Genomic DNA, 27,576 nt, shown 5'->3' with positions numbered 1-27,576 from the left:
GGGAATAAAACAACGTGTTAAAGAACGTCGGTCATGTTTTCAAAGCCCCGCGGTGTTGAAACTCGATAGTATTTCAACGCGTGGTTAGTCAATTTATTCCCCATTAATAAATAAATGTAAAGAAAATGACGGCAGGCGAGAACATTGGGACAATGCATGCAATCATTGTGGAGATCGAATGGCGGTGATAATTTCTTCAAATTTTTGATTTTGATACGTTTACGATTTCTTTCCACTTTCCACAGAATCATTCTTTGGGGGCACCCTGGTTATGCTTAAAGTCCAGGGTGTGGCATTGCAATCAAATTCGAGCGGAAGATAAACAGAGACAGAAAAATCTGTGTGTTTTAAGGGTTAAAACGAGCAGCAATGGCAGACGTGGCTCAATTTAACGGAGTTTCAGAGCAGCCTGACGAGAATAATACGGACAAAGCGTCTGCAGATCTGGAGGCGTCGGAGGGCACGGCTCATCTCATAAGTCGTGGTATGCTTAGCCAGGGGCCTACAGCAAATACATTTCAAATAAATTTAAAATCGTCTAATTCTTTGCAAAAGTTTGAGTTTGTCGAATGCTTTGCAGATCCATTTCAATTTAATTTAAATTAAATTCGTTTCCTTTGGTTCTTGACAGTTTTTGTCTGTCGTATGCTTAGCTACTCTACAGCAAATGCGTTTCAATTCGTTTGATTCTTTGCGAAAATTTAAATTTTTGGAATGCTTTGCAGATCCGTGGTATCAAGTAGGGTTCGTTCTGACGACCGGAGTGAACAGTGCGTATGTGTTGGGATATTCGGGGGTTATAATGGTGCCGCTCGGCTGGATCGCAGGCACTATCGGCTTGATTGTGGCTGCTGCCATTTCTTTCTATGCAAATGTCACCCTCGCACGGCTCCATGAGACGGGAGGGAAGCGGCATATTCGATACCGTGACCTAGCTGGTCATATTTACGGTACGCGTTTCACTCTCTCTTCATTTCTGGAATTTCAAGATTCAGCTTTTAGGTTTTAGGCTTTGAATGCAAAGAATAGTATCAAATACGGTTCATAGAATCATTGATGAATCAGACGTACTGTGGATGTGTACGAGAAAAAGGAAACTTGTTTTTCATGTGCGAGTAATAATAGGACGAGTTGATTACGTGCTATGTTAAGTTTCAATAAAATTGCTGTTCCGGACGGTGTGCACACCATCCAACTCCAACTCTCCAACCTTTTCTCCAATACGCAGCGTAAATTTGATGGTTGTATGGCTGTATACAGCCATTATTATCACAGTATCACGTAAAGTGAACCTGTATACAAGTGAGCAATAATAGGCGCAATTGCCTCAATAACTAATCGTCTCGACTGTGTGCATGCCGTCCAATTCCGAACCTTTCTCAAAATAATATCTTACAGCGCACCGTGAGTCGCTAATAAGCTTAAATTTGATGGTCGTATGGAAATTTTTTGGACGTGCAATTCAAATTCTGCAGGATTTATTTATTTTGCATATGAGATTTGTAATATAATTTAAAACAAGGAATAGATTTAAATTAGTTGAAATGAAATTTAGCTATGACAACTGTTACAAATTTGGTTTGACGGGCAGGATCGACAGTCAAATTGGGGCCTGTAAATTTATACAGGCTAAAATCACAGAGTTTATACAGAAAGTTCCCAGTTCTTTTTTTCTTTCTTTCTAAGCGGAGTTATTTTTACGTTTTAATTTAAGTAAACTTAAATTTCGGAATCATGAAACTATAATTAGAATTCTTTAAAATAATTATATTTATATAAAATGAAAATATTTATATATTATCAATAATAATAATTAATTTCAACAATATATAATAATCAATCTCAACAAATATATAATAAATAATCTTAGCTTCAGTCTATTATCCATAAAAGAAATATATAATACTTTATAAAATTGTGAAAAAAATTCTTAATTACAAGATACTAATAATATAATATATTCAATAAGTATTAATTAGTATTAGATATTTTAAATACATTTGTTTAAATAAATTTAAGGTATCAAGTTGTATAATTATATTTGTTTAAAAATTATTAATTTTTTTAATTTGTATTAACTATTAATTATTGATTCAAAGTTATTTAGTTGATTTTAGAATTACTAATTTTTATTGTTAAAAACCTTCACTCTATTTAATCATTAATCATTTTCTCATAATTATAATTTTTGAAAAAGTAATTGCTGAGCTCTTTAATAATTTTAGTTATTAAACTCATGTTATTCCACTATATGCTGCTACTGGAATTGCACCTTAGCACAATTTGTTTCAATTTTAATGAATGACGTAGTATGTAAAATGTCAATGAAGATTTACGATTGTCAACAAATTTTTATTTGACAGAAACGTAAAATTTGAAATATTAAACACTAAATGTTACTCTATATCATTCTAATTAAGTCAGAGATGAGAGTTAATTTGTAGAACTTTCAGAAAGGGTGTAACTGAGTTTTATTTGAAATATTCATTCTAAGTTAATTTGGGATTTAATGGAGTTTTACTTGATTTCAGATTATTGGAGGGATGCAACTGAATCTTCTTTGTAACATTTTAGCTTGTTTATAAAATTCACTAAATATATGTGAGTGTAAGATAAATTGGTGAAGTTTGACATTTGAAATGTTGTATTCGGTATCTGCTGTTTTTGCACATTTGAATTATTGTATTCAATTCTATTCTGGAACAGAAACAGGAACTTTCAGTTGTAAATTTCAAATTTTCTTCAATATAAAAGAAATTATTAAACATTCTTTAAATAAATAAACTAATAATATCAATTATTTTTATATAAAATCCAAACAAGTTTAAACATCATCACTATCAAACTGTAACCTCAACTTTTTTTGTTCCATTATTTTTCAAGTTTTTCTAAATTTTCTATACTTATCCTTCTTATTCTAAGTTACCGATTCAGATGCGGATTCCGGAAGCGGATACGGGATGCGGGGATTTTTTTTTTTTTTTAATGCGAATGCGGGAGGAAACGTGTATATATATATATATTAACATATGCAACGAAATGCAAGAAATATACAAAAACAAATCATTTGATAAAGCATAATATGACTATGAATCTATGATACTTAACAGTTAATTGAACCCTTAAACAAAATTCAAGATATTTCAAAATTCATATGATATTCATATATCAATATCAAACAAAATTCAAGATATTTCAAAATTCATATGATATTCATATATCAATATCAATATGTGCTTGTCCAACATTAGCGTTTAGTCTTGACTCTTAAACAATAAGTTCAAATAGGTCATGTTCAAGATTCCAACAAAATAAAATTTAAAAACATGGTAAATGATTGAAGTCTGAAGATTCAATCAATCAGAGTCTGGCTCTGAATCATAGGGATTTGCAAGAAAATCCACATTCTCATTGTCATCTCCAACTACTGAAAGATCATTTGAACCAAGCATGGTTCCACTTATGCTAGATGCACCACGTGCCACACTAACATCATCACCGTCTCCAACTGTAACAAGCTCATGAAGTGTTGCATCCAAATCTGCACACTCAGGGGCTACATCCCAAAGCTTTGTTGCTCCTTCCTTGTAATGATCATTCTTACGTGACAAAAGACGCAAGTTGGTGTGGACAAAGACCAAGTCCTCAGCTTTTTTGGAGCCTAACCGGTTGCGCTTCACCGAATGGATAAAGGAGTATGTACTCCAATTCCTTTCAGCAGCAGAAGAACTAGCAACCTATATAGTTGTCACAAAACATACAAATGAAAAGCAAATTAATTTTATAGAATGTGTGAAACACTAAATTCTACAATGCAAGTGTAAACATAAAATTTTAAAACAAATTTACAAAACAAAATAAAAAACTTACTTGTGATAGGACTTTGATTACAAGAGGTTGAAGATGCTTGAAAGGTTGACCATACATGTACCACCATGTGATAGCTCCCATTCTATTTTGGTCCTTTAGTGCAAATGGAGAATGCTTTAACCCCGAAGCAAACAACCCAAATTCTTCCCTCACTTTTTCATGCATTTCTTCCAGTGGGAAGAGTCTTGAAAGGGCTTTGTGGCACCCCTCAGCAACCTCCTCATCCACAAATGGTGCAACTCTACCCGGCATACCAGCTATCTCCTCACTCTAGTACCTAGGAGATAAGGCATATGCAAGGAGGTGCAATGGGGTAGTCATCTTATTCCAGCGATGGTTGATAACTGCTTGCACTTGTTTGCATAAGGCTTCACATTGTGTGGGGTCACTCTCATGTGCTTGTATAGAATGTTTTACCTTCTCAACCATGGTGTCCATGCCATCATACACATCCCCTAAGCAAGGTGTATCTATATCAGCAAAACGGAGCATAGTCATGATGGGCTCGGTGAAATCCAATACATATGCCACACGAGCTCACCAACTCTCATTCAAGATCAAATTCCCAACTCTCATTCAAGATCAAATTCCTGATCCTTTGTGCTCTTTCTGAATTTGAGATCTTCCATACACCCCATTGATGACCGATGACCATTTGACTTAATGCATCTTTTACCTTGAGGAGTCGTCTCATAACGATTGTATGAGATGCAAAACGGGTCTCAGAAACCTAAGCAAGTTAACAATATGTCAATTGACAATATAATTATAAATTTTAATTTTTAACTAAATTACAAAACCATGAAACTTAGTAATTTAAAAAAATTAATTTACCTTCAGCAACTCCAATTTGGAGTATGTTCTAAAAATGGATTGTGACATGTGGTGGTTGGTCACAAACATCTGTATGTCCTCCCCCTCTTCATATATTTTCTTCAACCAATCTACTTCAGTGCCAATCCTCTGCATGATCAAGTTAAGGGAGTGAACAGTGCATGGAGTCCAAAAAATATGGTCATACCGACTCTCAACTAAAGCACCCGCACCCCTGCAATTTTTGGCATTGTCAGTGATCACCTGTACCACATTCTCACTACCCACCATCTCAATGGCCTCAATGAGAATTCTAGAAATGAATTCTGAATCCTTCACTTGCCCTTCACAATCAATGGCCTTCAAAAACATTGCCCCTTTGGGGGAAATTGCAATCACATTAATCAGTGGCCGGTTTCTTGTATCCTTCCAACCATTTGACACAATAGTTAGACCCGAAGTTTTCCAAGATTTTTTGATTGGTTGAAGGTCTCTCTCTATATGTGCCCTCTCTTGTTGCAATAAAGTTGTACGCACCTTTTCATAGCCCGGGCTTGTGTAGTCAGCTAGTGATTCTTTGATTGCTGCCACCATTTCCTTCCAATATGGTGATCTCGCCAAGTTGAAAGAAAGCCCATTCGCATAGAGGCAATGTGCAATAGCTTCATCAACGCGGTCTCTTGCCCCCATTTTAAATGCGGTGTCCAATGGACCTCTTTTACGGGTTGAAATTTCCACTTCTTCCTCATCCTCTTCTGGCATAGGTACCTGCAAGAATGGGTGTTGGGAGGATGCCATTGGTTCAGTGGGTGTCTTTGGCTTGCTCTTTGAGGAAGGACCTTGATAGTAGCTTTTTTTTTGATCTATTGATCAATGCATCAACAGCTTCTTGTTCTCTTACAAATGAAAGTATTTCCGCACTAGTCATCCCAGTACCATTTTTGCCTTTGCACATTCCAAATCCTTTGCTAGCAGGGCCCATAAAATGAAGCTTCACTCAAGAATATGAGCTATTGAAAGGTTTTCCTTTGTTACTTTGACAATAATTGCACTTCCAATAGTATGAGCCACCTCCTAAAACCTGTGATATCCGTGTTCTATGTCTCCACGAAGGAGAACCTACATCAATTTTGAAATTATCAGTCCCTTCCCCTCCTTGGCCCCCCACTGAACTTTGACTAGCACTACCACCGGTATCCATTCTTGCCTAGTTTTTTGCAACCTATTTTATAAGAAAATAAATAAATTTTAATTAGTTCCTAACAATGATGAACATCAATGATCATGCATACAAGTGGAAAGAAGTGAGAAAAACTACTAAAATAGATACCCAAAGTTGCTTCTAGATATCTTTCAAAAAAAAAAAAATTGAAAAAAAACTTTAAAAAAATCTTCAAGAACTTAAAAAAATCATCAAAAACTCAAAAAAATTCATCTAAATACTCAAGAAAAGGATTGATCACTTACCTTAAATGGTTTAAACTTCTTTGAGAAAGTTATCTCTCCCTCTTCGATCGATCCTCTTCGAAAATGCTGAACTTAGCTTCACAATGAAGGAGTGGCTGTAGGTGCAAACAAAACTCTAAAATGACTCTTGTGAATGCTTCTATGTTGTCTTCTAGGGTCGTTTTAGGGTTTTATTGTGAAAAAATGCTTTAAAAAATGCTTTTAGTCACATGTTTCATAGTTTTAAGTTAAAATATACTTTATTTTATTGGTTTTCCGCCTAACTCCCGCGAATGCGTCCGGATGCTCCCGGATTCCCTGCGGATGCTGCCCGGAAGCCACCCGCAGGCATCCGGATGCGGGTGGCTTCCGGGCAGCACCCGCAGCACGTCCGGAGGCTTCCCGCATCCGTCTGTATCGGATGCGAAAGCCAGGCACCAGGGCCACGAATCGGTATCAGAGTTCTTATTTATTACCAAATTCACTTTTAATTTTTTAAAAAATTTACACGTATATTTTTAATTTTCACCCATTCGAATTTTGTTCATTAACCTTTATTTGATCATCAAGTACTTAATGGCTCCCGGTTTAACCAAGACACAGTAACAATTGAAGTGGAAGTGAAGCCCATAACGATTCTTTGCATACATGAGAAAGCATGGAGTAAATTGAGAGAAAAAATTGTTACTTTTCTATTTTTCTCAACTCTGTTTTACTTCTTACTCTTTCACAGTGCTCTAATGAGAAATATCAATCCTATGTCATACATTTCATTCATTCTCTCCGTAGAAATGGTAAGCTAGCTTTTGTTGGAGAAAGATTTTGTATCAACATTAGATTATTAGTTTAGGAAATTGTGTATCAACACCATCTACACATGGGAGTTTAAAAACACTGGATCATAAATAAAATTAAGGTTTCTGTCAGTTACCTCAGGCTAAAGGCTCTCCTTTTAGGTCTATTTTACCCAAACTTGCATCTTATCCAAATTTTGCAATATCTCCTGCTATCTATTTGAATCAATCACAAGAAAGGTAATTTAGTCTGCAATCTAGTATGAGTTACTGAGCTGCCCATCTACAGATTATCCTCTGTTTGTTTCAGCAGAGATTAGTCTTCCCAAATACTCCACAAGGCAGCGATTTTATATTTAGCAGGCTTTCAGAACATGGAGGAGGAATCACAGCTGGCACATCAGTTCTGATATACATCATAGTTTGGAAAAAAAAACAGGGACAGTTATGCTCAAGTTTGTGATAAATACCTACTCTTTTATTTGCTGAAACTAATTTATAGTTTACCAAGCTTTTAGTTCGGAAATATATGTAATTTCATTTCAAATCCATATTGGTCGTTGCATGCAATTGAACGCTAAACATTTATAATAAATAATTGCAAAAGAAAAATCTTCTTGAAACGGGAAAAGATCATTTCAGTGATATCAGAGCGCAGTGACCCTGCAAACCTGTGAGGTTTCCAGTTGCATGTCAAGATTTTCAGTCGCATGTTAGATTATATGGCTCCATGTTGCTTCTAGTCATTTACATGTCAAATTGGATCAGTTCTATGCACTCTAGAGGGACAAGACCATAGAGATACTTTAACAAAAGTAGAGTTGATTAATAGTCAGAAGCATCTGAAGAAGAGAATCCTTGGTTTGATCAAGGCAACATGGCGGAACAAAGAAATGATGGGGGTAATATGGTCAACTGAACCTTTAGGATATTATGGCACAACAACAACAACACGATGCAAATGTTTATGCAATCTCACAAACAACTTCTTGCTGAAATTGAAATCCTAAGGGTACAACTGCATGCACAAAATTAGAATGGAGATAAAAGTGATGTTGGGAATGAACATCAAATCAGGACAATTCTAACGCTGCAAGGACAATGGACATCACAACTGATGGACCTCTTAGATCTGTTTTCCAGCCAAGGCCAATTGAAAAAGTGGTTCCAAAGGTAGAGGAAGAAGAGATGCACATCACAGATGATATTATGGTGGCATGAACATGCAACTACCAGCTCCTTAAATCAGTTATGAACCAATGTAAGGACAAGGCTAGAAACCATTTGGAAAGGCAAGAGATGAGACCTAGAAGACCAATTGGGCAGGGCACCTAGCCTGTGGAATATAAAGATTCTTTTTATAAAATATCTATACAAACCTTAATGGAACCTTAGTTACCAATGCTGCCCCTGGAATAGCGGGTGTGGGTGCTTGCAGATGCTGATATGAGCATAACTACCCTGTGGGTGCTTGTCGGAAGTTCACCTCAGAAACTTGTTTGGAGTGAGCTTCTGATAGGCACCCACAAGGCACCCCAATGCATTAGGGAGAATTTATGCACCAAGGAAACATACCATATTTTTCCAACCTTTTTTTCACTTAAAGCACATATAAACATGTGCTAATAAACATATTTTATTCCTTTTGTTCAATGCTAAACCCTTTAATAGCACTAAAAGAGGCCATTCAGCCATTTTTCATCTCATTTTGTTTGCAACTAGCCTCTCTTCTCATTTGGTCTCCATTTTGTCATTTTGAAGGCAAGGGGATTATTTTTGAAGATGATTGTTCGTGGGGCAAGAAATAACTTCCACAAAGGTGTTTTAAGCATCTAAGGTAAGCTTTTGATCCCATTTTTGAGTCCTTTAATGAATAGTTTTAAGTTTTTAATGAATTTTTTCAAGTTTGGGAATTATTTTTAAAAATAAATAAATAAACAAGTTTAGCCATCTATTTTAGTAGTTTTGTATCTTTTGCTTTTTTGCACTTGTATGCTTGATGTGTTATGGTAAATCGATTATATTGTAGTTGTATCAACAAAGGAGATGAAAGCTTCTTATATAGATTTACAAAGATGATGATTTTAAAAGAAACAATCGTAAACTAAAGACAAAAATAGAAACTACCTAATATACTAAAGACTAACTAATATGACCATTAAAGAAAACATTTTTGAAAACATTCCATTGCTGCTGAGACCCTCCCTAGATCTACAAAATGTTAATAACCAAAAAGCCAAAATCTGTCGAAAAAAGAATAGAGAAGGCCGCCTCCTCCTTTCAGAATGCTATGCAAAACGAGACAAGAGCCTACCACTGAGTCTGGCACTCAGATTAGTCTGCCACAAACTTTCTCAGAATCAGCAAAACATCTGATTAGAAATCATCACAAAATATCTATCCTTGATGTTGGATAATAAGAGTTGCTCTTCCCTGGACACAGAGACAAACACTGAGAACAACTGCCACGATTTTGAGGACAAATTGACAAACCCTTTAAACTCAACACAATTTCTTAGGGAAAAATTTGATCAAAACCCAACATAATTTTTGAGGTGAAAATTTAATCAAAACCTAACAGTACAAAGCTTTGTTTTTAATAGGAAAAACGGTAAAACCCACTAGATAATTTTTGAAGAAAATTTTTTATAATCCACCAAGGAATGCCACACAGCTTTGTGAATTACATAATCATAAATTTTTTTGAGGGAAAAAATTACGAAAACCCATTAGAAATTTTTTAAAGGAAAAAAAATCATGAAAACCTACCAGAATTTTTAAGGGCAGCAAAACATGAGACTTTGCATGTTAAACCAACACATGCAAGCAACATGCAATAAACATACAAGCTTCGAAAATCAAAGACTTTTGCCCAAACCAATAAATCACATAATGAAAACCCTTAACTAGGCTTGCAATTTCCAGCAAAAACTTTGAAGACGAACCACAAAAGTTTCATAAAATACCTCTAGCAATTCGTATTTCTAAAAATCGAAAAGCAAATTTCTGGAAAAAATTTCAGATCAAAAGAGGCTCCATTTTTTTAAAAAAAATTTGTCAAATTTTATGAAATCTTATTGACATGCTCTGATACCATGTTATGGTAAATCGATGTTGTTGTAGTTGTTGTATTAAACATATTAAACAAAAGAGATGAAAGCTCCTTATATAGATTTACAAAGACCATGTTTCTAAAAGAAACAATTGTGAACTAAAGACGGAAATAGAAACTACTTAATAAGCTAAAGACTAACTAAGATGACCATTAAAGAAACATTATAATATTCTAATATGATGTTTATAGTTTTTGTCTAATTTAAATTCATTTAATTTCTTATAATAGCAAGAAATTAGATTGTATTGTGCAAGAATGGTCTCCACTGGTAGTCAAAATTCAATGGGAGGCAATGAGCTGATAGTTTTAAAATTGATGTAGGATCTTCTTTATGAAGACATACTACAAGAATGTTGCAGGTTTCAGTAGGTGGCTCATATCTCTGAAAGTGTAATTATTGTCAGAGTAACAAAGAAAAACCATTAATTAACTGATATTCCTAGGACAAACTTCATTTTATGGGCCCTTTTGGCCATGGAATTGTAAAAGAACAAGAAGTTGTAGATGAATTGGTTAAAAGATCAAACAATTTTTTTATCAACCTCTATCCAGAAAGAAAACAATGCAATTGCCCATTGAACCAATTGTATCCTCCAAAGATCCATTATTTAAAGTACCTATACTAAGAGAGGAAGAGAAATAAGTAGAAATTACCACTTACAAAAGTGGTCCCTTGGACACCATATTTAAAATGGAGGCAAGAGAGCTTATTGATCAAGCCATTTCATGTTACCTTTATGTCAATGGTCTTCCTTTCAACTTGGTGAGATCACCATATTGGAAGGAAATGATGACAACCATCAATAAAGCACTAGCTGATTACACAAGTCCAAGTTATGAAAAGGTGCATACCACTCTATTGCATAAAGAGAAGACTTGTTTAGAGAGAGCTATTCAACCAATTAAAAATTCTTGGTTAGCTTTGGGTGTTTCTATTCTTTCTGATGTAGGGAAGGATATAAAAAACCGGCCAATGATTAATGTCATTGTAGTTTCCTCTCATTCAAGCTATAAAGATGGTGGGTAGTGACAATGTGGCTTAGGTGACTATAGACAAAGCTAAAAATTGTAGTAGTACAGGTGCTTTGGTTGAGGGCTACTATGACCATATTTTTTGGACACCATGCACCGTACACTCCCTCAACTTGGTCATGCAACAAATTGACACTCAAATAGATTGGGTGAAGCAAATATACCAAGAGGAGGAGATACAAATGTTTGTGACAAACCATCACATGTCACAATCGATATTCAAATCATTCTCCAAATTCCCAAAATTGGAATTGTTGAAGGTAAATAAATTTTTATGTCATGTTCAATTATCAAGTTGTATATAACTTTGCTTTATATTTATTGACATAGTTATTAACTAGCGTAGGTTGCTCAGACCCACTTTGCATCTCATACTATTGTTATGAGATGACTTGTCAAGGTGCAACAGGCATTGAGCCAAATGGCTATTTCTGACTATTGGGACATATGGAAGGCTTTGAATTCAGAGATGGCACAAAAGGTCAAGGCATTGGTCTTGGATGGCAGTTCATAGTATTAGATTTCACTGAATCTATTATGACTATGCTTCGCTTTGCTAATACAGATCCACCTTGTTTGGGGGATACGTATGATGGTATGGACAAAATGATTGAGAAGGAACTTTCCACACAAACACATGAGAATGACCCCATAGAATGTGAAACATCGTGCAATAAGGTGGAAAGCACCATTCATCATCGTTGGGGGAAGATGACCACTCCATTGCACCTCCTTGCATAGGCCTTTCTCCGAGGTACTCTAGTGAAGAAAGACTTGCTATGCCAGATAGAGTAGCACCATATGTAGTTAAGAAGTTATTACTGGGTGCTACAAAGCTTTTGCAAGAGGCTTCCCAGATGAAGATATGCATAAAAAAGTAAGGACAAATTTTGACTTGTTTGCTTCAGGAGGTAACTTGATCCAATTGCAATAAAGGACCAAAATGACATGGGCGTTGTCACTTGGCGGTACCTCTGTGGTCAACTATTTAAGCATCTACAACCCCTTGCAATCAAGGCCTTCTCATAGGTAATTATTTTCTAAAGAAATTATTTAACATTCTACAACTCTTTAATTTTCTATTCATTTTTATGTTAAATTTTGTGAACATTGTCTAGGTCACAAGTTCTTCCGCCACTAAAGGAAATTGGAGTACATACTCCTATAATCACTCAATAAAGTAAAACTGGTTGGGTTCAGAAAAAGCCGAGAGCTTGGTTTACATTCATAACAACTTGTGTCTTTTATCATGTACAGAAAAACACTACAAGGAAGGGGCAGCCAAGCTTTGGGATGTAGCCCTTGAGTGTTCCAACTTGGATGCAATGTTTCAGGATATTACTACAATCATAGCTGATGATGATGGTGATAACTTCATGACACATGGTGCATCTAGCACAAGTGGAACTGTTTTGGGTTCAAATGAATTTGAATTTGTAGTAGTTGGAGATGATGAGGATGCGAATTATCTTGAGAATCCTTATGATTCTAAATTTGATTAGTCAATCTTGAATCTTGATTGATAAACTTTGAATCATGAACAAAATAATGATTTTGTAATTGTAATAATTTTCTGATTTGCATTGGAATTTTGAACTTAGATGCATATGATATGGCTTATTAGTTATTTCAATTTGAATATTTGTTAACTATGAGATATCTTGATCAATGGCGAAGTATTATACTATCAAATGATTTAAATTTGTATATTTTTTGCATATATATATGCATCCAAAACTTAAAAAAATAATCTGCACACCTGTTTTTGCATCTGCATCTGAATCAGCAACTTAGAATGGAACCGATGGTATATCAACAAGGTCATGGGTCTTAAAGTTGGACACATCATTGGCACTTAAACTCATCGAAGACTAAAAGGATATACAGTTTGCTATCATGCACCTAGGGAGGTAGCATATGATTGGTGGCATCATTGATTTATCTTTCTAGACCATGCCATACTACATTCTTACAAAGGGTTTATTAAAAAGTTGGTTATTCAATTTGATTGAAAAGACATAGAAGTCTATTACAGGGAATTGACCCAACTTAAGTAGGTAGGACATGTTGAGACTTGCATAATTGAGTTTCAATTTTTTTTTGTAGTGGTTCCTGATGTGCCACAAAAAAGAGTTAGGATACTTTTTATATAAGTCTTAAGCGACAAGTTCAATGGTTTGGTTAAAGCTCATAGGCCTAGGTTACTAAATGATGCTATTGTATTAGCCCTTGACTTGGAAGTCAAACCCTCATTCTCACCTCTGAAGAATGATTTCAGTTCATGGAAATCTGATAAGAAAAATTAATTATCAAAAGAACATGAATTTCAATCAGCAGAAGGGCATGCCTTCCAATACTGAACAAGAATCTAGAATTGAATAAAGAAGAAGAAAATTATGCTTTTTGCAAGGAGTTATGTGAATTATGTCATTTCTACCTTGGAAAAGGCAAGGTATGCTTGATCGAGTTCCATTTTGATGATGAGGATCAATATCAGCAAGAAGACAACACTGATGAAGATGTTGCATAGGAGATTCAACCTGAATAGATAGAAGTGGAGGATACTATAGTCAAAGAAACTATATGCATTATCACTTTATTTCGAATACCTCACAATTGTCCTTTTGATTGAAAGATGTTGTAAAGGGACAACGAATGATTTTCTTAAAACAGTGGAGCCACTCATAATTTCATTAATCAGGGATTGATAATCAAGTGTGGGCTTCAAACTGAGAGGTTTCTTGGATTTAGTGTCATAGTTGTTGATCGGTTTCCTTTGAGTTACAAAGAAGGGATTCCTCAATTGAGCATTCAAAGTGGAGACTACACTTCAACAGGTGATTTTTATATACTTGAGCTTAGTAATATAGATGCCATTTTAGATCTTCATTGATTAGAGTCACTCGAGCAATATGTTCAAGACTTATATTGTATGCAATTGGAATTTATGGTTGATGGTAAGAAAATTGTGCTCAAGGCTATGGAAAGTGGCAATCAATGAGTGATTTTAGTGCAGATGGAAGCTCCACTCAGGCATGATGATGTGGAGTGGGCAGTCTAGTCTGTTTTATCTAGCGAAATTCCCCCTAGCAGTGGACCACAATATCATATTGATATCTAGCTTGTACTAAATTAGTATAGTGTAGTGTTTGAGATATTTCACCTGGTCATCCACTTGATCGTGGATTTGAGCATGTCATTAAGCTAGAGGAGGGCGCCAAGCTAGCTATCACTGCATCGTACTAGCACCCAACTTCATAAGGAGATTGAAAAAAATCAAGCATCTATTTAAATGGGTCACATATGTCCAAGTTCCAACCCTTTTTCTTCTTTAGTTTGTTTTGGTCAAGAAGGATAGAACATTGCGCATGTGCGTAGACTAAATAGCCATGAACAAGAAGGCCATAAAGAACAAGTACCCCATTCCAAGGATCGATGAGATTTTGGATGATCGATAGATGGACATTTACTTCTCTAAAATTTATCTTCATTTTAGTTATCATCGTATCAGTGTCTACGAAGGTACACATAAGATGAATTCATTGTCACTATGGGCACTTCAAGTTCCTTGTCATGCCATTTGGATTCACAAGCGCACCAAACAATATTTCAATCTAGCATGAACGACACGTCCTGTGAGCAATTGTGGAAATATGTTTTGGTCTTCTTTGAGGGCATTTTGATATACAACAAGACTCAGAGTGATCATTTGCAACATTTAGGTGTGGTTTTGAGTGTTATGGAGGACAATTTCTATTTGCAAAGGTTTCCAAATGAGAGTACAAAATGATTGAGATTTGTGATTTTAGAACAGCCACCTTCAAAGGACATTTCTAAATTGAGAGGATTCTTGGGTTTGTGTTGTTATCACAAGAGGATTTTGTGAGAGTTTTCACAGTTGGCATTATCCTTGGCATATTTTACTAAGAAGGATTTGTTTCATTGGTCTAGCGAGGTGCAAGTTACGTTTAACAAACTCAAGGAAGTCATGAGCACATGCCCAATATTGGCACTACCAAACTTCATACAACCATTCCTTATTAAGTGCGATGCATTAGGTCTAGGGCTTGGTGCAACTCTGATGCAAACAGGCATCTAATTGCATTCAAGAGTTGGAAACTTAGAAAACCAGAGAGGTTGTATTCTACTCATGACAAAGAGATGTTACCTCAATAACACACTAGCTAAGGTCAAACAATATTTAATGAATGCGAAATTTATTGTTAGGGCTGTTAAAAATAGTCTTAAGTATTTCCTAGACCAACTTGATCTCAATGAGCGACAACAAAAATGGGTAAGTAAGATATAGGCGTATGAATTTTGATGTGGAATGTGTCAAGGGGAAAATGGTGTTGTTATTGATGCTCTTTCCAAGAAACCCATCATCTTCTCTCTCACTAAGCTTTTAGCTGATTGGAAATCTTGATTGCTGGCTGAGTATTCTAAGAATATCTTTGCTCACATGATGGTTGCAAAATGATAGGTATGTTGTGGTAAATGATGTGAATTATTATAAAAACAAAATCTATTTGTACCAGAATCTAAATTTAAGGAATAGGTTATGAGGGTGTTGCATGATACCTCTCTAGCAGGTCACCTAGGTTTCTTCAAAACATATCATAGGTGCTTGAGAGGTTCTCTTGGAAGGGCCTTAAGAACAATGTATTACATGTTAGAGAATGTAAAGTATTCTAAGAATATGTTTTCTTCTATGATGGGTGCAAAATGATAAGTATATATTGGTAAATGATGTGATTTATTATAAAAATAGATTCTATCTTGTATGAGAATCTAAATTGAAGGAAAAGGTTATGAAGGCATTGCATGATACCCCTCTAACAGGTCACCTAGGTTTCTTCAAAACATATCATCAAGTGCTTGAAAGGTTCTCTTCGAAGGGCCTTAAGAACAATGTATTACATGGTAGAGAATGTAATCACGCAAAATGCTGATTACATGATTTGAGGACATATTGGCATGAATCTTAGACAACTGTAAGACTAAACAATGTAATTATGCCAATAATTTGGCATGTCTCCATTCAAAGCCTTGATCACTTGTAGATTAGTAAGGTCCCTCATGCAAAGAAGTCAATTTAGAGTGTTCAAGATAGTCTCAGAAAACTAAAAGATGACATTCAACATGCTCGGGATCAACACAAAATGTATGTCGACAAGCATAGAATCGAGAGATCATTTAAGGTTGGGAACTTGGTTTTCTTGCAAGTATAGTCATACCGACAATTGATATTGAAGAAGAGAGGTGCAGAAAAATTAAAATCATGTTTTTGTGGGCCTTACCAGATATTGAGTAAAGTTGGAGAGGTTGCATACGAGCTAGAGTTGCCAAAGGCCAGCAAAATACATAATATTTTTCATATTTCATCCCTCATGAAGGGTATTTAGTATTAGTTCCTGAAGGTACGGCTGATTAGAGAGAGAGGAAGTTGAGAGACAAGATGGTCTAAGAAGATTTGATAAAATGGAATGGTTTTCCGATTGAGGATGTCTCATAGGAAGGAGAGGAGATCCTACAACATCACAATTTGTGATTGCTAGAGAACTAGCAATCCAGGGAAGGGAGGACTTTAATGTCCCCTTTAGAGCGATGGTTAGCAAAGAGGAACTATCTAGTCTCTTTCACTTTCTAAGGCTAGGAATTCAATTAAATAATAAGGGCATGAATGAATAGTTAAATAATAGCCCAAAAGCTAAAGCTGATCAACAGTTTATTGAATTATTCATTATGGACTAAAGTGGGAGCCATTTGAAGTTGCAAATGATTTTACTGGGCGACAACTTCATGGTGGGATGCCTAATAATTATGCATATATTTAATGCCTAAGCCATATAGCCTAAAATCAAGGATTTATTGAGGAGTTTGCAGCTTTTTGGGATGGAGAGTCTTTTATTAAGAGGTCCGATGGGAATTGGAGGTGATCATTATGCATATTGAATTTTTTAATTTTCTTTTTTTTGAAAGAAACAAACAAGAGTCTTTCAGGACGAAACCCCTGGAAAATCCAGAGATTGGATGCAACCCTGGGCTCTCATGAACTCTCTATTCATCAATTTACAGGAAAGGCAATTTATTCTGCAATCTGGTATCAGTTATTGAGCTGCCTATCCACAGATTTTCCTGTGATCATTTCAGCAGTGATTAGTCTGCCCAAAAGCTCCAGAAGGCAGTGATTTTATTTTTAGCAGGGATTCAGCAGATGAATGGGGAATCACAGCTGGCACAGAAGGTCTGATATACAGCAAGTTTCGAGAAAAATCAGTGACACTAATGGTCAAGTTTGTAACAATTCCCTGCTCTTTATTTTCTGAAATTAATCTGTAGTTTACCAAGCTTTCAATACAAAAATATTTTCAATTTCATTTCACACCCGCATTGTTTGTTGCATGCAATTGAATGATAAACACATAATATATGATTGCAAAATAATAATAAAAATCTTCTTGATCCTAAAGGATTATTACATTTTCTGCTCTGAAACCCCTTCTAGTTGTTGAGATCTCTAATCATATAAGAAATTAGATTAGAATGAGGTCTGTAAGTGGATACAAAAATTGGGAACTTAACTAATTTTATTAGTCTAAAAACTAAGAGTAAAGCTATTTCTTTTTTCAACTCCTCCATAGCAAACTCTAACCTTTCGAGACAAGAATAAACTTTAATAAGGAAGAATTATTAAACGCCCTCTAAACATCTCAATTCCTCTTTTTTCTGGTGCTTAGCTAACTTCTTTAATCCACCACGTCACAGAAAAACCAGGAAAAGCCTAGCAGTGTTCAGGGGGTCAACATCCAATGTTTCTTCCATGTCAAAACACTCCCAGAGATACCAAAGGAAAAAACCATTGGAAAGCCAACCACCTCCCCTAGCTCTAGGCTGCTAACTCATACCCTTCACCACCTCAACAGTCAAACCAGATTCTTTTGATTTATAGAAAATTCGCTTGCAGTGTGTCAGGAAGCAACCTCTAGCAAAAGATAATCAGTCATCTTCATCTTACTACCCAACCTGATTTAGAAAACCAAGTGAAGGAGTTTCCTCCTTATCATTTGAGAGAGTTCTAGAACAGTCGTGATAGTGGTTATTATGTGCTATTTGTTAATATCTTATTAGTGTTGTAATTATGGAACATTACATGCAAAGTTTTGTAAAGTCTAAGGCTGGGTCTCATAGGGGGGCTTCAAGATCTATTTTCAAGAAGCAAAGAAATCATAAAGGAAAAAAAGTTACAGGATTAATTAGACTTTTTAATTTAATAATAGCAGCTTCTACATTTTAGGTGGGGCTAATGATTCCCACTCGAAGAAAAATAAGGAGAAAATAATCTTTATTTATTTATTTTTATCTTAGGGCTGATAATTCTCACTAGAAGAAAAACAATGAAAAAAATAATCTTTATTTATTTATTTTTATCTCTGTAAGTGCAATTTATTTCACAAACTTCCCTAAATTTTGGAACTTAAAATCTTAAGCTGAATGATACTTTTAAGTTCATGGAACTGAACCACCTTAAAATATTCTAAATTTCAACAGCACCCTCTTAAAGTTTTGAAGTGGCCCCCATTTGTAAGACCCTGACCTAAGCTATGTGCAGTTATTAAACTATTATATTGTTAATTTATATTTTTCAACATATTTTTATATATTAAAAATTCAATAATTTTTTGATAAATAATTTTAATAGCTGCTCACCATACTAACCCTTCAGTTGTCCTTAAAGTAAAAACAACAGTTATGGTCAAAACCATAAAGAAGAGGCTTCTTCCTACGAGATATAAAATACAATATCATAGCAAATTTTTGACTGTTTAGACAAGAGGCTTCTTACTACAAGATATTGAATAGAATACCACTTAGTTACCCAGTTCTCCCCCCAGCCCTTCGAACCGGGCGAATTTTGAACTGGTCCATGGTTCTGGTCCCAGTTCCCTTTTGGGTTCCACTTGGGTTCGAACCCAGGCTTTCCTCCAGGCTGAACCTAGGTAGAATCATTGTCAAACCAGGGCAGACACAGGTAGACTGAGTGCGAACCAGGTCCAGATCCATTGAGATACATTCTATAATTTAGTGCAGAAAATAATTATTACAGAATTTGAATAAAGATCTTTAACATTACAAAACAAAATTTGCTTCAGTTCAGATATTTATTCATCAAATTAAACTAGCACTCAATAATATCTTCCAGTGAAATTGTTATATCCAATTGCTGATAATGACCCCTATCCGACTAATTGGAAGCTTTCTATCGTGATAAATGACATTCTAAACATTAAACAACATCTTCAATAGGTGAAGAGAGTTGCAAGCTACTGATATAACATTTTTTAAGTAGGATGTTAATTAGAAACTAACAAGCTCTCTGTACAATGAAAAAGTAACAAGGATTTGACAACTTAGAAAGCAGAATGTCATTAGTGCAGCTGGTCCCATTGATATTGGCATTATTTGTGAATCAACTCTAATACCTTTGATGATGAGAAGAAGAAGATGAAGATTTAGATAATCCATTAGATGATTAAAACATAGTATAAAGTTCTAATTCTTGAAAGTCAAAAAAATGATACTTGGACTTGATATTATTTAATATTTTGGTGTTGATGATAGAAATGATGTTATGATTAGAAGTTTATAGTTTTTTTGTTGTTCTAATGATACTACGTGGCATTCTACTCTTAATCCATTCTATTTGGCTGCATACATATGTATATGTATGTATCTATGTATAATTTTTACATGTTTTTGTACTAAAGAACCCAAACGAACCCAACCTGCATTTCAAAATTTTGTCGTACCAGCGAACCAGTTCTTCGAACCTGAACTTGAACCCAAACTCAAACTAGTCACTTAGGAATACCACACTTAGCATCATATTCCAGTTGATTTGATTGCTTAGTATTGGTCATCCCAATGTGTGTTAAATGTATCCATTATTTTCATTGACATAGAAGTACTTACAGAATGTCATGTTGCACTTTCGTTGTGGTTCTAGCGTACTGCTAATGGATTGTTTCTACTCTCATGTTGACAGGTAGAAGAATGTATTATCTTACATGGGCTCTACAATATATCAATCTTTTTATGATCAACACAGGGTATATTATTTTGGCAGGGCAAGCTCTGAAGGTAGGTTTCCAATGTCCCTGACACCCCAAATTCTGGGGCCTCCAATTTTTTATAGCGGCTACTCCCAAAACTTGAAAAGTTAAGTCATCTCTGCTGTATTTTACGAATATGAATCCTTGGCATGGTGTCTGATCATCAATCTCTAATTTCTAGTTGTTGATTTTGTTTTGATAGTCATTTGTTCTGTCAAGCATTGCCCTATAAAGAAAGGTCATTTGTATCCCCAGTTCACAAATTTAAAGGGATAAAAGATGTATGGATCACACATTGGAAACATATTTGAGACACACACACACACACACACCAAATGGATCAAACTGAACATCCCACGTAGTGTATAGCAAAGAACTACAGTATTTATTGCAAAGAATCACATGTGAATATTCAATATAGGAAAACTGTGAGAAACGGTCATCAACATATATGCTGGTGATTATAAGATTGAATTTGATGCATTTATTACAATGCGATAGAGCAATTATTAAATCGCAAGTATGTATTCTTAAATTGATTCTATGCAGGCAATATATACTTCATACAGTAGTGAAGGGATGTTGAAACTACCATACACCATCACAATTGCAGGGATTGCTTGTGGTATGTTTGCTTTTGGCATTCCATACCTATCAGCTTTAAGACTCTGGCTAGGTGTTTCAACTTTCCTCAGCCTCATCTATATTGTTATTGCGCTTGGGCTATCCATAAAAAATGGTACCTTCACTGACTTATAAATTGAGTTTCGTTTATGCATGGTCACATGATTAAGTTCCTCTCATTTTTTTCAACATTCCTAATCATTCAATGATGAAAATTAATGGTTTAAATTACTAGCTAGCCATATCTTTACCAAAGAGCTTTTCACTTCATGTTGATATTCTGTTACTCTTGATATTTAGGTATCAATAGCCCGGCAAGGGATTATGGGATTCATGGCACAAAGGCAACCAAAATTTTTAGCTCAATTGGTGCTGCAGCGAATCTTGTTTTTGCATATAATACAGGGATGCTTCCAGAAATACAGGTATTATAAGAATACACTTCTTTTTATGTTTCTTATTTTAAAAAATCAGCATTTACTTCCTTCTTGAATTGATAAAGTTTGCAAACAATCAGGATGTTTTTCTCATTGCTCTCAATTCATTGAACTTCCCCATAGTATTCAGAATTAATGGGCGGCTTATTAAATATTTCAGTTTAATTCTACCCTCATCAATGAGCAATATGGTATTCTTCTGAGATTTTAGGAAGGAATCTCTTAGCCATTTTTCAAATGTATAAATTAAAAATAAATATAATAAATAAACAGACTTGATCAAGTGTTTGGTAAAACCAGTTATGTTCCTGGCAGGGCAGTATACATCAGGAAGCAATAACCCAGTGTTCTGTAACAGCAAGAGCTGTTGCGATGCATACTACATTTCTGGGCTAAAAACAAGATGTTGTTATCAAAGTCATAGTTGGATCAAAACGATGTAAATGTTAAAACTCCCTCATCAGTTTCAATAGCAGAGAGTCAGGATATTAGCAAAAATGATAACAATGCTTAAGGCGATCCCTTATTCATAAGCCTGAAATGTGTTTTATTTCCAATTTAAATATGATTCCCATATCTGCTTTGTGCAAATTCATTCCTCTGTTTTTGTCTTCATTTCAAAGAAATGTGACTTTCATAGCTTGTGAGTTAAAGCAAAATGCATTATTTAGAACTTCTATTTCTTATAATTCTTGTCTTGAAAACAATTGGAAGTTTGTTGACTAGTTGTCTTTTTATGAAACATAACGATAATATTCATCTTCTCTTCATTAAGTCACGTTATTGTCAATGCATGAAGAAATTTGTCTTAACCATTTTTACTGGAACCTATATGTAAAACTGTCTCATGACATAGTCATGATTGAACCACAGATTTTGAGGTAAAAATCAGCAGATCTTTGTTCAATATCAAATATGTAATTTATCTCGGTATCTGAAATACACAAGAAGGCATAGTTCGAAGATGTGGACTCAGACTTAATTGGCATTCCAAATTTTTGACTCAAACTTAGGATACAGCATAGAATTGATATAAAAACTCAGCACTGAATCAACAAAACAAAAATCCTATAATTAAGCACAAAAATGAAATCAAAGCATTTAGAGAACATAAAAATCCAATTTGACTATCAATTTGTCATATAATTCAAATCTTACTCATATCATATGACCCTTAACTCTCAAGATTTGAAATTTCAATCACTAGGGCTGTTATGTTCAGGTATCGGAATTGTCCAATCTCAAGGCTCAGGACAAGCCTAAGACTCAAAAGTTTTGGAGCAGGACTTAACTGGGTACTCTCCAAGATTTGTCGAGACTTGGCTCAAGAGTATGGTTGACTAGGCTTGGCCAGCTCAGAGACTTGCAAGTTTGGCAAGTTTTGCCAAGTAACCAGCAAGACTTCAAACTGGGCTTCAAAGAATCTCTCAACTATAAACCATAAATGAAGGCTACTATGACTAAACCTAGTTCAGGGAACCGCCGTTTACACTCATGCTCATTGTCTTCATCTCTGTTAGAAATAAAGCAAAGAGGAAATTAACTTTTGATAAGTTCATGTTGCTGGTAATCTTAAGTTCAAACAATATGAAAGATTAGATTCCTTATCTTACGAAACCAGTGCTTAGTTTATTGGTTGTACATTATGGTACACTACCTAATGACCTCATTATAAAGTAGGCCTGGTCCAGAAATTTGCCTTGCATTATCATTTCCATGCAGAATCATGTCACTCTAGATTAGGGTATAACTTCCACAGGTGCAAATGTCTGGTATGCTTTGACCACATATAATTTCACTCGTACCTTGGTCTACAGCAATATAAAAGTTTCAAAACTTGGGTTCATCTTCATAGTCAGGCTTCAATCAGAAGAGAACATTAACCAAACACAAAATCTTGACCAATAGAATTGTTGTTTAATGACCCCTTGGCACGGGCGTAATTGACAACTGTAGAATCTTAGAAATCCAATAGAAAGAGTCGCTGCCTATCCAAGTCCTCTCAAGATTGTATCTCAGGAACATACAGTTTATTCCATAAAATGCAGTGTGCTATAATTCTTACTTTTTCGACCATGTACCTTCTACCAAGAGAAAAGGTCCATCAACTTCAAATAAGCTTTAGATGCTTCTCTTTACTGAAATACCTTGTCATGAATTCCATTGTTTTCTGAATGTATATATGACTTTTGGTGAATATTAAGTGGCATTTTTTGAAACTGACTTAAGCTTATTGAGATCCATTTGTATCCAATTCAAACTGAAATGCATGGCAATGGAAGTGGGAGCAAACAAATTGAAGAAGGGCTTTGATCTGCATATGCATGGTTTATGGCATCCATGTCTTTGTTAAAATGAAATGTTTGCATTTTACCAATGCATGTTAACCACGACTCATTTGCTAATCAAGTGGGAATGCACAAACATGCTTACCAGATTGCCTGATTTATATTAGCGAGTCCTATCTTATAATCCTAAAAATGAGAGCATTGGTTTGAAACTTTGAATGGTGATTTTGGTCCCAGATTGCTTGTACTGGGCCTTCTTAGTCCATCAAAATGGAAACTTGGCATTTGTTTGCATGGAGAGTGAGTAATTAGGGAGAGATCAATTGAGGGTTTACCAAGGACTCAGATGTTGGAGTTCAATTTTGTAAATTGCAAAGTCAAATACCTTTTTTTTTCCCTGATTCTAACTTAGATTCTCCTGCTTTACAATATTTTTGTTTGATTATTTATAATGACTTCAAATGGCAAATATCAGTGCAAGTATATTTGATTTCCATAATATAGAAAATTCTCAGAAAATTTAGACGTGTGCATATACTAATACAATATACAACCTAAATAACTTTTTTGTTCTAATTGTTTTCTGGCAGGCTACAGTAAAACGTCCCTATGTAAAGAACATGCAGAAAGGCCTAGTGTTCCAATTTACTGGAGGAAGTCTCTTGTTATATGCAGTTACCTTTGCAGGCTACTGGGCCTATGGTTCATCAACTTCATCATATCTACTTAATAGTGTGGAAGGGCCCAAGTGGGTTAAGACTCTAGCGAATGCCGCAGCTTTTCTCCAGACTGTGATAGCCCTGCATGTAATCAACTAAACCTTTTAGTTTACATGTTGGCAAATGTTTTCAGAATCCAGGCATCCACCAGGATATCTTTTAATGGTTATTTTCTGCTGTTTTTTTAACCATTTAGCCTCAAAACATCTGGAAAGATTTAATTTCACATGCATATGAGATTTATTTGAATTTAAATGTAAACTCAACGTTTTCTCCATTTTACTGATGTGCTGTGCTAAACACGTGTGGCTTAAATGCAGACTCGCCAGCTTAAATGATGACAACCAGTTCTAACTGAATTCAATTCTGATTTTGTTCAAGTCATTTTTACTGGTGTCCTTGTTTTTATTAAAAAATAGTTTCATCGGGTTACATTTCTCCAAAAACAATGCGAACAGTTTGCTTTACTGTTTAGAATCAATCCATGACCAAAATGAATGAAAACATATTATATCAGATTGCGTGTTATGAAGCGTCCAAATAGTGATTGATAAAGCTGCGAAGTGTCCAAAGAATAAGAAAACAATTTTTCAAGAGCAATAGCATTCACTTATCAACTTTTATGGGCCAAATTAATGGATATTTTTAATACTTGAGATAGTTGTTTCCAATAAAATTTCCAAGCTTTGTGTTTTAGGTTTTGATTAAACTGGTTAACCATATTAACATTTTTTTTCATGGCAATGGTGGTTGCAGATATTTGCAAGCCCAATGTATGAATATTTGGACACAAGGTTGGGAAGAAGCAACGAAAGCATATACTCTGTATACAATTGGTGTGTAAGGTTGGGGGGAAGAGGGACATACCTGACAATCAACACACTCGTTGCAGCAATGCTTCCATTTTTAGGGGATTTTATGAATCTAACAGGTGCAATCAGTACCTTTCCCTTAACATTTGTGTTAGCAAATCACATGTACATCAAAGTGAAGGGCAAGAAGCTCAATACATTGCAAAAATCATGGTATTGGGCTAACGTGTGCATATTCTCTGTGCTGTCGGTAGCAGCTGCAGTGGCAGCACTTCGATTCATTGTCCTCGACTCAAAAACTTACAATCTCTTTGCTGATCTCTGACCATATCAATTCATTTTTGCTTATTTTTCTTTTTCTTTACATTTGTCATGATCGCCGAAGGAAGGAAAATGGGAGCAGCTCCCACTTTCTTGGAGCAAGTTGTAATTGCTCCGGCTTCGGAAGAGGAGAATTGCTTAGATTTTAACAGCTTCTTTTTCTTTTCTTTTTAATTTTAGCTTTTTTTTCCTTTTTTCTAATAAAGCAGTTTTCCATGATAAGTTTATGAAGTCTTTGGATGTATCTAAGACTTCTATATGATGAGGCCAATTTAATTTATTTATCATTAATTAATCTAATTTTAATTCATCATCACTTTTGATCATTTAAATAAGAAATGAATCTTTCTAATAATTTTTATGTTTTATATTTTCTTCATTTGATATTAGAATAATTAGTAGTGCAAATTAAAAAAGAGAATGTTAGAATAAATTGTAATTGTGCTGAATTCTTATGAGGAGAAAAAATAACAACTTACATTTGTAGGAATTTACTCAAATTTGAATCACATTAAATATGATAACTCAACTCACCAACTTATCTTAATTTTTCCTCACATCGAAATAAAATTTGGTGTTAAATGTTTCCTAAATTGGGAGCATTTTCAAATAACTAAAAAATTGATGCAAGAGGTAACAAATCCTAAGGGTTGGCTTAGTCACATTTTGCAAGCTTACAAAAATATAAAAGTATGACATCTAGTATGAGCATTGCAAAATAGTTATAAAACTAAACACCTTTTTCCTTCATCCATTATGATCTTGAATGTTTGAAAATTTAATTTCATATGACATAGACCATCTTGAATATGCTAAGCTAGTCTCTATTACAAAACAATGAGTCTATTGAGCAATGTATCTGGTAATCTTTTTTATTAAACAAGTTGAAGCTCATTGCATCAATCAGATTCCTCTTTCTTTTAGACCCCCTCTACCTTCTCTTTAGATTATGCCACCATTAACAACCCTCACTTGTGTTTACAGTAGGCTATCTTTCACTTTGGCCAACTCCCCTTCTTTTAATTGCCCCACTAGACCCTTCATGCTATTAGGATTGCACTCAATATCCACTAAATTATTAGAAAATTATAATAATATTAATATTTTTGCAAATGTTCATTCTAGATGGACTAGGCTTTGGACAAAATGAGTGCAACTTTTGGATTGTGCAAAATAAAAACAGATTCAGAAAAATAGCATTTGATCTTCATTTGGTGGAAAATCACAAATTATCGAAAAATAAAAATAAATTAGTGTGACTGGATCAGTAAGATAAGATTGGATGATTACTCTAGTTATATCATTTTATATATTAATTTAAGATTTAAAGTTTCAAATATTTTGAAATAATGAATATAGAAAATAAAAATAAACTTTCACAAATTCTTGTAATTAGGGTTCAATAATAAATATATCTTGATATTAGAGATTTTTTCCGATTGTAATAGTGAGAGTTTTCAAATGGCCCTAATGTTCTTATATAATGGAATAAAGATAATGAAGTTTAAAAATAATAAACAATCTCAAGAAGCCTTCAAATTACAAGAGGAACAAAATACAAGAGGTACAAGAGAAAGTACATATGGACCATAGAGACACAAACATGTAGGGTTACCATGAGCACACCAAACTTACATATCCACCATTAAAGATATTTTAGAACCTTCGGCCTTGTACATGATACCATTTTTCTCATGCACCTAGAAATCACCTAAGTGGCATAAGTACTAAGTTGTTGACTCAACTCCATGATTTTACTAAGGTATCTTAGAAGCAACCACCAAATTCACATTTCCTCGAAGGAAATTCTTTTAGGTTTTACTTGGAACTTTGTAGATGGCATAGTTATGCAAAAGGAGATACTAGCATATATGCAAAGGATTGTCATCCACTAGGAATACTATTGCACAATGGCTTGCCTTTTGGTAGTCACCATTCCACACAATGGACATTATTGCACCTTAGAAGGAAACTACTGTCAACTATATTTTTGGAACATTAAATTACTTCTCCCCTCTCTGCCCCCCATATTCACGCAAAAATATGTATAGAAAATCACATGCCTACTTTTAAGGGTTGGGTGTTGCATACTTCATATTTTGTGTATTCCTTATGTATGATCTATCATTAGTGAGGTTTTGGGTTGGGCGTTGACTAGGAGTTAAAAGGTCATGCATGGATTTCAAGGGGTG

At 34.8% G+C, this 27,576-nt stretch overlaps 1 protein-coding gene across 1 annotated transcript; it reads left to right on the top strand.

The window, feature by feature from the left end:
- On the top strand, positions 1-25,606 carry LOC149543166 (putative proline transporter 2). Its single transcript, XM_089798053.1, has 7 exons — positions 1-484; positions 726-950; positions 20,117-20,211; positions 20,733-20,922; positions 21,108-21,232; positions 24,123-24,338; positions 25,008-25,606. The coding sequence occupies exons 1-7, from the start codon at positions 370-372 to the stop codon at positions 25,386-25,388; spliced, it is 1,347 nt and encodes a 448-aa protein (XP_089654179.1). The 5' UTR covers positions 1-369; the 3' UTR covers positions 25,389-25,606.
- The last annotated feature ends 1,970 nt before the right edge of the window (positions 25,607-27,576 follow it).

Source organism: Cupressus sempervirens, chromosome 8 (genome assembly GCF_028749045.1).
Source record: "Cupressus sempervirens isolate cs-2001-9-10 chromosome 8, ASM2874904v1, whole genome shotgun sequence".
Classification (NCBI taxonomy): Eukaryota; Viridiplantae; Streptophyta; class Pinopsida; order Cupressales; family Cupressaceae; genus Cupressus; species Cupressus sempervirens.
Note: the sequence above shows the minus strand (reverse complement) of the source record. Positions and strands in the feature narration are given on the sequence as shown.

Bases quoted from the DNA above. Each gene is read 5' to 3' on its own strand.
- LOC149543166 (XM_089798053.1), top strand. From the start codon at position 370: ATGGCAGACGTGGCTCAATTTAACGGAGTTTCAGAGCAGCCTGACGAG. The intron at 20,923-21,107 runs GTACCTTCACTG...CTTGATATTTAG, and splicing joins TGGGCTATCCATAAAAAATG to GTATCAATAGCCCGGCAAGG. The intron at 21,233-24,122 runs GTATTATAAGAA...GTTTTCTGGCAG, and splicing joins GGATGCTTCCAGAAATACAG to GCTACAGTAAAACGTCCCTA.